Below are 14,535 nucleotides of genomic sequence, written 5' to 3' on the forward strand. Positions count from 1 at the left end.
CCTGCCTCCTCTGATCTTCCTGCCACCACCTCTCATCTCGAGCGTCCTTCCTGTCCTCGTGTTGGTCCCTCCTGTCCTCATGTTCATTGGCAGCTTTCCTGTACTTTGATACCGTGTCCTTCCACTCATTCAGATGAACTCTTTCATCGCGGGTCGACTGCATGATCTCTGAGAACATGTCATCTCGCGTGCGTGTTTTTCGCCGCCTTATCGGAGAGAGCCTTCGGGACGGAGGCTTGAAAAATTTGCAGCTGCGGGAGGGGAAAAAAGGGAGAGAAGTATTGGCTAGCTGCAGGGAAGGATTTCTTTTGAGCCATTGGCAAACAGCCCAGTAGGAACGACCACCTTTGTCCCCTTAATTAAATTCCCATATTTCAACCAGGTCACCATGACCGATATCACTCTCCTGAGGATAACACAGCGAGATAAAGAATGGATGTTGCTTGAATGCCAGCGAACACCGGGACCATACGCTGACAGGCTTTGTCATGCAATGATACTAGATTACTTGCTACTAGTATGGCGTGGTCATGTGTCCTACCATGGAGGATGAAGTAAGGCTGCACTGCCCAGAAAGCTTGTGGCAAGGCTTTTGGAGTACCTCCAGGAGAGCTTCATGGAGATGTCCCTGGAGGATTTCTGCTCCATCTCCAGACACGTTAACAGACTTTTTTCCAGTAGCTGTACTGGCTGAGAATGCATCCCAAGTCCTCAGGGCAAATTAATCATTAAACGCTTGCTTTTAAACCATGTTTTATATTTACAAAGGTACACTCGCCAGATGTCCCTTCCAGGGCTTCATTGTCTGGGATACCGCGTTGGGAGGGTACTTCAGTCAGGCTGAGAAAAAGATCTTGGCTCTTGGGGAGAACGGAGTGTTGCGTGCTCTCCGCAAGCTAGTTCTCCTCATCTTCCCCGTCCGCAGAATTCTCAGGCATGGCTGAGAGTACCCCCTCCTCGGAATCCATGGTCAGAGAGGTGGGGTAGTGGTGGCGGCCCCCCCCTAGAATTGAATGCAGCTCAGCGTAGAATCGGCATGTCTGCGGCTCTGCCCAGGACCTTCTGTTTGCTTCTTTGGTTTTCTGGTATGCTTGTCTGAACTCCTTAACGTTCACGTGACACTGATGAGTCCCTATTGTGGCCTCTCTCCATCATGCCCTTGGAGATTTTTTTCAAATGTTTTGGCATTTCGTCTTTTGGAACGTAGTTCTGCTAGCACGGAATGCTCTCCCCATATAGCGATCAGATCCAGTACCTCCCGTATGGTCCATGCTGGTGCTCTTTTTCAATTCTCTGACTGCATGGTTACCTGTGCTGATGAGCTCTGCATGGTCACCTTTGCTCTCCGTACTGGGCAAACAGGAAATTAAATTCAAAAGTTCGCAGGGCTTTTCCTGTCTACCTGGCCAGTGCATCCGAGTTCAGAGCAGTCACAATGGTGCACTGTGGGAGAGCTCCCGGAGGCCAATACCGTCGAATTGCGCCCACACTAACCCTAATTCGAACCAGCAATGTTGATTTCGGCGCTACTCCCCTCGTCGGGGAGGAGTACAGAAATCGATTTTAAGAGCCCTTTATGTCGAAGTAAATGGCTTTGTTGTGTGGACAGGTGCAGGGTTAATTCAATTTAACGCTGCTAAATTTGACCTAAACTCGTAGTGTAGACCAGGCCCTAGTCCTGTGTCTTAAGCACCATGCCACCTTTCCATGTTGTTTAAAGAATGTTTGGACAGATGACTGCCATAGATTTGGTGTGTGTCTTCATATTGTGTGCGGCTGATGTTGTAATGGGGAAACCTACAGGCATGCTGTTGTGGCTGACTGGAACTAATGAGCCACAAGGACTTCCTGAAATCAAACTTCAATACAGTATGAGCCTTTTCTCTCCCCTCTCCCACCCACCCTGCAGTGACACTGCCTAACTTTGCATTGGTGCAATAATGCAATTAATAAATTCCCCTCAAAACCCACGAGTATTTCAGCCTTCTTCAAAGGGAGAAGCTGCTCTGAAAAGAAATTGTTTAAAAAAAATATATATATCTTAAGAGCAGATCAGTTGAATATGTATAATTGTATCTTCTGACTACACTCACTAAAATAAGTCTTTTAATGCTTTTTTCCCGCCCTGTCTTTCCTGCAGAGCCAAATGCAGATTTTGGGATAGTGACTATGCTTGTGTGTGGTTGTCTCCCTCTCTCCCTCCCTCCCCCCCCCCCCCCCCCACCCCCCCCCCCCCCGTATCCCAACATCGCATTGGCATCAATGCGGTTCAGTCACTTCAAGAAGTGATGAACCTACTCATGTGGACTGCCCAGTGGTGTGTTTCTGCCATATTGTATAATGCTACTCAGAGCAGATCTAGACCAGATAGTGGCATATTGCCAGCAGCTAGGCTACACTACTGTTCCCTTAACTGCTAGTATTAGTACAGCTGAATCCATGCAATTACAATGGGAGGTTGAACGCTTAATGTCGACGTGATTTCAGAGAGTAATCTGGATTCTTTTCTGGCTTGTGCATCAACAGAATTGTTGAGTTTTCATCATGTGGGATCCATGAACTGGAAAAAATCCAGTTTTGTGTTTCAGTTTCCAGGGTGATTTGTCAGGGATGGCAGCTAGGTTTTTAATACCTGTAAATGGAGCGGACTTAATTTGGAAGATACCACCTCTACCTTGATATAACGCTGTCCTCGGGAGCCAAAAAAATCTTACTGCGTTATAGGTGAAACCGCATTATATCGAACTTGCTTTGATCCGCCGGAGTGCGCAGTCCTGCCCCCCCACCCCCTCCGAGCACTGTTTTACTGCGTTATATCAGAATTTGTGTTATATCGGGTCACGTTATATCGGGGTAGAGGTGTATTAAGGTATACAGGAGAAATTCCATGATACCACTTAGTCCAGGGGTCTCAAACTCAAATGACCCCGAGGGCCAGTTCATTGGCCTGAGGGCCGCATCACTGACACCACCACCCCCCTCGCTGCCCCCACTCCACCCCTTCCATGAGGCCCCGCCTCTTCCCACCCCTTCCCTGCCCCCATTCCAACCCCTTCCCCGAAGTTCCCACCCCAACTCCACCCCCTCCCTGCCCCCAGAGGGTGCATGAGGGCTGTGGCAGGGACTCAGGGCAGGGAGTTGAGGTGCAGCAGGGGGTTGGGATGCAGGCAGGGGGCTCAGGGTGCATAAGAGGTGTGGGATGCAGCAGGCGCTCTGGGCAGGGTGTTGGGGTACAGGAGGGGGTGTGGGATGTAGGGGGCTCAGGGCAGGGGGTTGGGGTGCAGAAGGGGTGTGGGGTGCAGCAGGGGGCTCAGGGCAGGGGGTTGGGGTGTGGGGTGCAGTAGGGGGCTCAGGACAGGGTTCCAGGGTGGCAACGGCACACACCAGGTCCCGGGAAGTAGCTGGAACCATGCCCCTGGGGGAGGGGGGACGCAGGGCTCTGCATGCTGTTTGCCGCTCCTTCCATTGGTCTGGGAAGCTCTGCATTTTAATTTAATTTTAAATGAAGCTTCTTAAACATTTTAAAAACCTTATTTACTTTACATATAACAGTTTAGTTATATATTATAGACTTCTAGAAAGACACCTTCTAAAAACGTTAAAATATATTACTGGCACACAAAACCTTAAATTAGAGTGAATAAATGAAAACTCGGTACACCACTTCTGAAAGGTTACCGACCCCTGGTCTAACCTAACTTTCAAAATCTAGGTTTCTTGACACCCTCAAGAAGTGAATCTTTTCTCTGGGTGCTGCTAACTTGTTTTTCTGTTTTGTTCTAGTCTAGGACATGGCTGGATAAGATGCAGGAGCTGGAGGACACACTGGCTAATGAAAGGGACAACTATCGCAGGATGCTCTCTGACAAAGAAAGAGAAATGGCTGAGATAAGAGATCAGATGCAGCAACAGTTGAATGACTATGAACAACTTCTGGATGTGAAATTGGCTCTGGATATGGAAATCAATGCATATAGGAAATTGCTGGAGGGTGAAGAAGAGAGGTAAGAAATGATGTTCTATTGAATATTGTTGGTGTCTTTTGAAGGACAGACATTCAATAAATCTCAAGAGAAAGCTCTTTTGTTGGGAGACTTTGATTAAACACTTCAGGGTCTTTTACTACACATGTCCATATTTACCTTTCAAAAATAAGAGGCCCTATATAGCCCCATGTAAGGTGTGGGGCTTTTCATATTAATATTCTCAAAAGCTAATAGGTGTTGTTAATTTAAAGGCAAGATGTGGTAAGAAGAGATGAGCAAATCTGCAGGGCATTTCTGCAAAACTTTACTTTTTTCAGCAACCTTTAACAGTACACCTATAAAGGGAGAGAATCCTTAGTATTAGCAGCTTTTTAAAATATGGAGGTGAAGAAGCTTTTTTTTTTTTTTTTTTTTTAAGGGTAAGTCATGAGTATTGCTTATTTTGTTAGTCTGACTTAAGTGGAATAGTATGCAAACTCTTGGGGAGCCAGATATGACAAGAGCACTGGGGCGCTTGCAATGGCAGCTTGTTTTGTTAGCACATAATTTTCATTTCCTTATGGCTGGGTTATGTAAGTGAGCATTGAAATACTTGAAGTGTGACGTGTTTCCTTCCTCAAATCCAGGTTGAAACTGTCTCCCAGCCCATCTTCTCGGGTGACAGTCTCTCGGGCATCATCAAGTCGTAGCATGCGCACAACCAGAGGAAAGAGGAAGAGAATTGATGTGGAAGAATCTGAAGCCAGCAGTAGTGTCAGCATCTCTCATTCAGCTTCTGCTACTGGAAATGTTTGCATTGAGGAGATAGACGTGGATGGAAAATTCATCCGCTTGAAGAACACTTCTGAGCAGGTTTGAAAACAAAATGATGTGCCATCACTTTGCGATATACTGATTGCAAGAAGGCAGCCTCAGGCTGCGTTTGTCTTTCAGGCTTTGTATTGTGCCAGAAACCAAGAGTGCTGTAAAAAGCAAATCTAGGATTTGGTATTAAATTAATGATCCAGCATGACCTCTTACCCAACATTCTGGCATCGGAGGTATTTTCTTCCTGATAACATGTACAGCTGAGGTTCCTAAACACTTAATCATGTAAGATGATAGTCACATTTCTAGGCACTGAGCATACACGTAGTAAGAGACAGACCTTGCTATCTAAAATTACAAGGCAAAGGGTAGCAAAAAGAAAATAGCCTTAATTTACAGATGGGGGAACTGAAACACAAAGTTGAAGGTGCTGTCTGTATAGGCATTTGCCTCAATTTGCACCCATCCAGTGTCCAGCTTTCAGTGCAAAACCCTAATTTTAATGTCCAAAGCCACTTATTTGCACCAGTGGAGTTTATTGCTCTCAGAACTGGGGTAAATGGCACCAGTGTAAGTCACACCATACAGTGCCTTGTCCTGTCAATCCTTGAGGCTTGCACTGATCCAGCTACACTGGCTAGCCACAAATGATTGAAATCATGCCAGATCCACAATGTAGATGAGGCATGCTCATGGTCGTGCAGAAAGTGTTGGAAATTGAACCTAGATCTGAATCCCATTAGTATGCCATGTCTACAAGACCATGCTTCCTCTCCGCAACCCCAATTGCCAAAATGGTGCTGAGCATGTCTTGTCCTTGACTGTTTGCAGCTAAACTGTGTTCAGAAGGAGTTTGTGCATCCAGCACTGGTGCCTGATGCCAGCAACGGATAGACATTTCAAGTATAGACAACACTAAAAAACTACAAAACTTCGAACCCTAATTGTTGCAGCCTGGCCCAGTGTCCCTTTCTCCACTCGCTGGGTCCCACATGCTTTCAAGTCACCAACCTCTGGGGAGCATCTAGTCACTTTCTAGCTCTGGGTATGTACAGGGCATGCTCCCAGGCTCAGACCTCTTGTCTGAAGCCCTTCCTTGGGACATGGAGCACTTCTCTGCCCTAGAACCCAAAAGCAGAGTCTGAAACTTTTGAAGCCCCCCTCAGAACTCCACTTAAACTGTGGGTGTGCCTGGCTTCTAGTTTCTGTTTCAGAACCGTGTGGTAGGACAGCAAAGAAAACAGGCTTAAAAAGCAATTTCTTAATCACAAACTTTACTCTCAAAGTAAATAGAGAAAGTCCTGATGCTCCCTCCCTGTGTCTGTTGTCACCCTTCTGAGAGTCCAAGGTTTGTCAGAGTTTCAAGCTGGGCAGAGTCCCTCCTGTCCTCTTGCTCTTGCAAGTTCTTCTTACCCTGCATAGAGCAGAACCTCACTGTCAAGTAGGTTCTCTGTCCCTTTTTCATGTGTTCCACTGGGATGCTCCAGCCCCTCCTGCAGGCCAGTGTGTAAGAAATCCATTGTTTCATAGTGGTGGGCCTGTGGTTGTCATTCAAAGTGGATATCCCCAGATAGTCCTTCAAGAAGGTGTCCAACATCTTTCCAGAGCAGGGCACTCCCTGGAATGCAGTGCAATACGAAGTGTGCAGTTCAACACAATACAAAGTAGACTTCATAATTTGGTACAGATATATCCCACTTCGTCACATGACTACTCCAACCCTAAACCTCAATAAGATAAATAGGGCTGCCCCCATATGTTTTAGTGTCTTCAGACTCAAGACAGCATTGCACTCACACTCAAGTTTATCTCTATATTCAGAAAAAAAACATTTTTTTTCAGAATTAAATCTTCAATTCTACGTAGAAAATGTTCAATTCTTCATTGGAAGTGTTCAATCTGCAGAGACAATAAATGTTTGTGTTTCTTTACTCTTGCCATCACTTATAAAAAGCCATGTTACACCAAGCATGGAAAAAGCATTTGTCACAATAGTGCAGTCACAGAGTACTGTTAGGGAAATGTGTTCTGAAAAAGAAAACCGACAGGAATGTCTTGGTTTTCCGGAAGATTGGACATACTTCATATGTAAAAGTTTGAGTCTTAAAGGGTACTAAATATTTGTAATGGGGTTCATATTCTATATTTCATGAACCAAGCTGTGATGATAGCTGTCACATTTAAAAATAATAAACCCTTCAACCAATTTAACATCAGAATTATAAATTAGATATGGGGCAATGTGTCACGTGGTGTGATGTTTCATTCTGGAAAATGAGAGCTAATCTGAGTCTGTTCAGCACTGTGGTTATGTGGACTTCAAGGACAAGGTGATAGCAAATATTACAGAAAACTTTCCAAAGCTTTTTTCCTTGCTGTCTGTCTGGGGGGGGCTTTATGATGCGTTCTATTTTTCTTGTAGGAAATTATACTTGTTGGTGTAAATTGAATCTTAAATTCCTTTCCCTTTTGTACATAGGATCAACCAATGGGAGGCTGGGAGATGATCAGAAAAATAGGAGACATTTCTGTCAGTTACAAATATACCTCAAGATATGTACTAAAGGCAGGCCAAGTTGTTACAGTAAGTGAAATTAGCTTTGATAAAGATGGGAAATTGTTTGAAAGCAATGTAAACATAAATAGGACAATAAGTTTTCAGTTTTTAGTCATTTTCCAATCACTTAAGATATTAGCATCTGTATTGACATCAAGTGCACCTTGAGCTTTGACCATGCACTTGCACATGAAGATATACATTTAAACTGTCCAATCTGCATGTACAGAAGTGGGTTTTTTATACACAGGTAAAACAGATGCAAAGAGACTGGGCAGAGGCATCCACTTTTAATAAGGGTAAATTAACCAAGTTTTTGCACCCAACCCCTTCTCTTACATATTAGCCGTAATCACAAATGTATTGTGTGACGGAGACTCATTTCATTAAGGACTCTGTATGACTTCCTTTCTCTTCCAGGTCTGGGCTGCAAATGCTGGAGTTACCGCCAGCCCTCCCTCTGACCTCATCTGGAAGAACCAGAACTCTTGGGGCACTGGCAAAGATGTGAAAGTTATATTGAAAAACCCTCAGGGAGAGGTAAAGTAGATTAGATATATTTAAACCTTCCTTGAAAGATTGCTAACTGGACTGACAAATTAGGTGCTGGACAGAAGTTGCGTCCTAATAAAGATGAAGCATTTCAAAAAAATGTTTGAAGGTAGTTTTAAGGCCAGTTTCCCAGTAAGGGAATGCTTGCCTCCTGGCATTATGGTGAAATGCTTTTACTTTCTGCTTGAGTTAAATCTCCAAAACTCAGTAGCATTTGCTTATAAATGCAGTTCTCTGAAGCATAAGCAGGTATTCAGCTGAATTAAAGTGTCTCGTCTAGTGACAAGTTATTTACTATAATTCAGGTAAGGTGCAAGATATTGGAACTTTGGGAACACTAATCAGTTGAGGAACCATCAGTTGACTTCCAGGGAGAGAGAGAAAATTCTTAGAGCAGGAAATGTTTAAAAGAAAACTTAAAAGTTAGACCAAAGTCCCTGGCAGAGTCCGTTTAGCCACTGGAGGAACTTAACAAGAAAACAATATGAAAAGTGCATTTCTTAGATGAACAAGCAGAGGTTCTTTGTTTCAGGGTAGAAGTAATACTGGCACCTGGATTAGAAGCATCAGGTCTCTAGACTCTGAGTGTTAGGTTTTAGATAATAAAACAGTAACTCTTATTGCAGGAGGTTGCTCAGAGAACCACTGTCTTCAAAACGACTTTACATGAAGGTGAAGAAGAGGAGGAAGTTGAGGAAGAAGCAGTTGAAGCAATTGAAGAAGAAGATCTTTTTCACCAGCAGGTATTTTGTTAAGGGCTGATTAGTCTAATTTTTATTTAAAAAAAATGAGAAGCCAAGCTCACGAGCACTGAATTTTGGGAAAATATCAGTCCAAGCTCATAACCAGAACACCCATATAGAGGCATAAGTTAGTGCACCAGATACTACAGAATTCTACATATTACCATAAAGAAAGAGTTATGGCTGCTGTGGGAAATATTATTTTCAGTTGCTAGACTTTTTGGTTGAAAGTCAAATCTCAACATTGTTTATGGAATAAGTATAGATTCAAATTTTTGTTGAACAGTAGTTGAAGTACTTCATTATTTGCACAACTCTGTTTCTTGGATTGTACAGTTCAGTACCTTAAAGAATCCTAGCAATTTAAGAAAATATAGCTATATCTTTAATGTGCTCAGTTGGAAAAACTAACCGTACTTCATGCCCATTCCACAAATCTGACCAAATATCTAGCTTTACATTCCAAAATAACAATTACCCTTAAACTTGTGTTTTACTGGTTCCCTTTTTTCACTACCTCCCCCAGGAGAAGATACCTAGCATTCCTCTGGCTACAGAGGGTAATCTATTTTGAATTAAAGCTCTGTAGTAATGACTGATTTTGGCTTAGACTATGCCAGGTATCACGTGTTATAGTGGTTTGAAGTGGCATTTTTAAGATGCTGAATTTTCTACTGTAGGACTTTTTTTCAGAGCTAACTTTTTTTATTCCTTACAGGGAGACCCAAGGGCAGCTAACAGAAGCTGTGCAATCATGTGAATTTCTTCAATTAACCAGCTTCCTCAGATTATGGTAATCCTGGCCTATAGCGCAGAGCCTTCTCAGAAGCACAATATTTTTGTATTTCTTTTATGTGAGTTTTTAAGCTGCAAGTCTGATGGCCTTAATATCCTTTGTCACCGAAAAGAAAGTTTTTTTGTAAAAGAAACCATATCTGTAACTCTTGCAAGATGTGAATTGTTGACACTGAACTATGTACTGTCTGAAAATGACCCCTCAATTTTTTATGCCAGTCTTTTTTTATTCTTGTTAAAAGGGAAATATGCCACTGTGTTGTGTTTTTTGTTTTTTAGACTACATCACTTAGACTAGCCATCTGCTGTCGATCCCTTTATATTTAGGTGCTGTTGGGGAGTGGAAGGCATTTCCAAGATGATGAATTCTTTTGTACTGAAGACTTTGTTTTTGTACTACGCAATCAAGGTTACAAAACTTTTTTATAGAAAGGACAAGCTTTTCTTTTTTTAAAAAAAAAACAAAGCCTAATCACGTAAGCACTCATAAGAGGATGAAGGAAGCAGAAAAACTTGTTTTATTGGTACCTTTTTCTTTACTTAGTTTCTTAACCAAGGGTGGGAGGAGGGTGTTTCATGTTAAACATGCTAGTTGTGTTTTTAAAGATAGTGTAACTTGCTTAAATTTTCTTATGTGATATTAACAAATAAAAAGATGTTTTAATAAGACATGTCTTGTCTCCAGATTTTAGGAAGAAAGCTAAAATTCTCTTTAATGGGGAAAAGGCTAGATACGGTGAAATGTGGAATCTAATCATAGATCCCTTTGCATCTGAAATACGTGGTCCTCAGCCATCTGAAAGCTTCTCTATTCTTGCTGTGCCCGGACACCCTTTTAGTAATTTACTGGGCCAGAAACTTTCATTCCTTTATCTAGACTACAGAAAGCCCAAATGAGGGTTTGGAATTCAAGCATTCTGTCTGGTTCGCTCTCTCCTGGAAGAGAGAGCCATAAACTAGGTATGAGTTGGTTAAATACTTACAATAGATTGCGGCTAGGTTAATATCTATGCTAATAAAATTACTTGGCTTGTTAAGTTCATGCATCTACTTTAGGTTGGTTGTTTCTTGACATGCAGAGAAGAGGATTCAACTGGCTCAGATAATCCATGTAAAAAGTGAATACTCTCAAAGGCTCAAGTGGCAGTCATAAGTCTTGCTAGTTGGTCTTGAAATCTTCCTCCAATGATGATGAATGTACTCAATGGAATTATTTGGAGTGAAAGGTCCTTCTATTTGGTCATCTACTCAACACATTATCCTTAACTGTTCCTGAAAGTTGCTTTGCCTTGAATATTTCTGGTAATTCTCACTGTCTGTTCTTATGATTAAAAAAAAAAAATTGACATATTTGTGATGGGGGAAACACTCAAGTTTTCATTTGGATAAAGCACTACAAATTTGCATACTCGTAACTCCTTAGAAATACTATGAACAACTTTTCCCATAGCAGTTGAGAATTTCTTCTTAAAACTGGCCACGATGAGGAAAGCACAGGAGTGACCTGAAAACAAAATCAACTAAGCTTTTTCTTAAAAACCCAAAATTTGGGTTGAGTTTTGGGTGAATTTGAAGAAATCAATTTAGAGTACTGATTTTTTTTTTAATTGAACTGGTTTGCCTATATCAATTTAAATATCCCTTGCTAAATCTTATAACTTGTCTAATACTTTACCTATGTTTGTCCAATGGAGCTAATTGATCCCTGTTTATATTAATCTCTCTGCTCTCTGTGGCTTTCTTCAGAACTGAACACACCCTCTTCACATACTCTTTCTATGTAGGAAACCGTCACTTACATTCTTCATTTATACTCTCTATTTACAGTTTTAAAGCTGATGGCAGAAACTAGAAGGGTATTCCAATTAAGGCCCACTCGGTGTCAATTAAAATGGAATTTCATTCTGTACTGTCACTATTACTAATGACCATATTCCACATGTAACCATCGGTGCTGTTTGCAGAACTTGAAAAGCCCAAATCATAATTAAATTTCCTTGGTTTCAAGTTCATAGAGTTCTGCTATTTGCGCCCCTGGAACTGGGAATTTTACATGAACAGGACTGTAGTTCTGTTTGCCAGCTAAACATACGGATAGGAGCTGGTATTTGAAAATAACTTTCTATTAAGAGAGCTTCTTGTTGAGTACATTGCAAATTTATTGAATGCTGTGGTAAATCAACATCTGTGCTAAATGTCAATTTTAAAAATGCTATCTTAATAAGATATTCAAGTTTTTTTTTTTTTTCTTTAAACTAGCAGGGTAAGTGCTAGTGAATATAAATGACCTTTTTGTGGTTATGAACTGCTGAACTTCACAGTGAAACATCCTACCACAAGATGGGAGTCTTGCTACCAGAACATTCCCTATAGATTTTTACCAGTGCCTTATAAGCTTCATAATGACTTGTAAAAGTGTTTGTTTCACTTTACTGAATGGACATAGTGAAATAAAACATAGCCTTTTTAAGCTTAGGAAGTAAACTTGGATTTATGCCAGCTACAGTCTGTTTTTTAAATGTTAACTTCTTACTTATTATAAACTTAGTTTTGACACCAGCTCAATGTTTGCAGGGTTGTCACATTTATATATATCAAGTGCAACTTCTGTTTTGTGAAAAGTGATGATTCTTTCTCCCTCACACAGAGGTTTTGTGTGTATCCTAGAGTGGAATTGCATTAAAACCCACTTGACTACTTCAGTTGCTGCATTAGTCTTTTAACATGTGTGCTGATCTAGGTGAGAGTTAATCTAAGCTGATGTATTTAGGACAGGATCCTGATCAGTGAATTAACTACTAATAGCACTGTGCAATGTTGCATTGACTATGGTTCTCAGGACTATTTCTGAAGGTCATTCTTAGTTTATTCCCTGGCTTCCTAACATAATCTAGCAGTTAGCCTTGCAGACATGTTCCACTTGTGATGTGCGTGAACACATGAATGATTTCTTTTGCACTAATGTGTGAAGACTTTTTTCCCTCCACTACAGAACAGGTACAGTAAATCCTGTCCAAGGCTGCCATTTCTTGACAGCTGTAGGTTACCTCACAATATGAGGAACTATTCAGTGGTTTAATTGCATATTTGCAGTAAAATATTATACTAGATTTGGACTATGTTAATACAGCCAGGTTCCTATTTAAACCAGAACAGCATTCCCTGTTAAATAGCAGCTGGTTTTATTTTTCAAAAATAAGGTTTATAGTTCAAGTACTTTTTAGCCTTTGGGTCTGTGATTCTTGAGACAAGTTGCATGTTCTTATTGATTGGTCCTGTAACTTCTATAAAACAAGTTGCATTTGTTCTGTTCTCTGCAAAATAATTAACCCTTTAGCCTTAATCATTTTAAATACAATAGATACGTACTAGTAAATTATAATAAAACCAAATATACCTGTGTATTCACTCCTGCTTCCACTTGACTTTCCTCCCAGCTGCGTGGAGAAGGAGGGAACTAGCCAAACGTGTCTGAATCAGACTTGTTCAAGCATCTGGCATAGTATAAAAAAAATTCAGAGAAAATAAACCAGAATTGCTCTTTAGGAGTCAGTTATTTAATTCACTTTTTGCAGGAAAAACAAAATATCCTGAGTTCTAGTCTAACTGGTAAGGAAGGAACTACTTTTTCAAATGGTGTGTATTTAGTTACCTTTGTGGAATCTTGAGCAGTGGAGTGGCAGAGCGATATTTGGAGGGGGAACTCTTGGGGGAAACTGCCTTTATACTCATTCAGTACCTTGCATATTATGGATGTTACTGGGAGAGAGGGGGAACTGTCTGCCCTTTTGAAGGCACAAACTGCATGCTAATTGATTATAATGTGAAGTAAGTTTCCTCAGGCAAAGGAGGGACTATCTAATGAGCAGGGAAGTAAACTGTTTCAAAGTGCCTGCCCCAAATAGGATAGCTAATACTAATCAGATGAGTTTTGCAAAGGAGACACAGGCAACTTATGTAAGTTCTAAATATTTATCAAGTTTCCCCACCTTGCTACTTTTGCTACGTCTAGCTCTGACTTCAGTCTTTAATTAAATAGCTGTTGTGTGATACGAGTTTCTGCAGGCTACTGTAATAAACAGACGTCTGTTGGAAATAGAAGTTGAGTGGCAGGAGATGTTTCTTATGGTCTTAATTCAATAACTTCAGTGTATTTGAAACTGTAAAATATGTTACAGCAACTTTCATCCAAGGATTGTATGTGACAGTTATAACTATAAACTTAATGTCTTAGTGAAGACAAATGTTGACTCATTCCGGACTCTTTCCATTTCATGACTCTTTTTAAAGTTTCCATCTGTTTGATTTTAGAATAGCTGTTTTTCAGAACTCAGGAAGCTCATAGCAGAAACCTTTGAATAGTATTTAAAGGCAGAGAGACAGTATTGTTACAAACAATAGTGATTTATTTCTGAAATAAGAATTGCTATGCTACATGAATTTTCATTAACAAGTATAGAGGTGTTTTTTTTATGGATCCACTGCTGTGGACAGAAGTCATTACTTGTCAGACAGGCAAAAGGTATCCTTGTTCTGACGGGTTTAGTTTAAGGCTGTTGATTAATCACAATTAACTCAAAAAAATCTAGATTAATCAGTTTCAATTGCACTGCTAAACAATAGAATACTAATTGAAGTGTATTAAATATTTTGGATGTTTTTTCTACCTTTTCAAATATATTGATTTCAATTACTACACAGAATACAAAATGTTCAGTGCTCACTTTATATTTTTATTACAGTTATTTGCACTGTAAAAAGGATAAACAAATATTTTTCAATTTACCTCATACATGTATCAATCTCTTTATCGTGAAAGTGCAATTTACAAATGCAGATTTTTTTGTTACATAACTGCACTCAAAAACAAAACAATGTGAAACTTTAGAGCCCACAAGTCCACTCAGTCCTATGTCTTGTTCAGCCAATCGCTAAGAGAAACAAGTTTGTTTACATTTACAGGAGATAATGCTGCTGGCTTCTTATTTACAATGTCACCTGAAAGTGAGACCAGACGTTCACATGGTACTTTTGTAGCCGGCATTGCAAAGTATTTATGTGCCAGATATGCTAAACATTTGAATGCTCCTTCAGG

At 40.7% G+C, this 14,535-nt stretch overlaps 1 protein-coding gene across 1 annotated transcript in view; it reads left to right on the top strand.

Annotated features, from left to right (window-relative positions):
* The window catches only part of LMNB1 (lamin B1), a 41,997-nt gene extending 31,890 nt beyond the window's left edge, over positions 1 to 10,107 (top strand). Inside the window, exons 6-11 of the mRNA XM_005310726.5 lie at positions 3,784 to 4,004; positions 4,613 to 4,838; positions 7,273 to 7,377; positions 7,771 to 7,890; positions 8,529 to 8,645; positions 9,364 to 10,107. Coding sequence (XP_005310783.1) covers positions 3,784 to 4,004; positions 4,613 to 4,838; positions 7,273 to 7,377; positions 7,771 to 7,890; positions 8,529 to 8,645; positions 9,364 to 9,405 — 831 coding nt within the window. The 3' untranslated portion in view covers positions 9,406 to 10,107. The remainder of the gene's footprint in view (positions 1 to 3,783; positions 4,005 to 4,612; positions 4,839 to 7,272; positions 7,378 to 7,770; positions 7,891 to 8,528; positions 8,646 to 9,363) is intronic.
* The last annotated feature ends 4,428 nt before the right edge of the window (positions 10,108 to 14,535 follow it).

Source organism: Chrysemys picta, chromosome 6 (assembly GCF_011386835.1).
Source record: "Chrysemys picta bellii isolate R12L10 chromosome 6, ASM1138683v2, whole genome shotgun sequence".
Classification (NCBI taxonomy): Eukaryota; Metazoa; Chordata; order Testudines; family Emydidae; genus Chrysemys; species Chrysemys picta.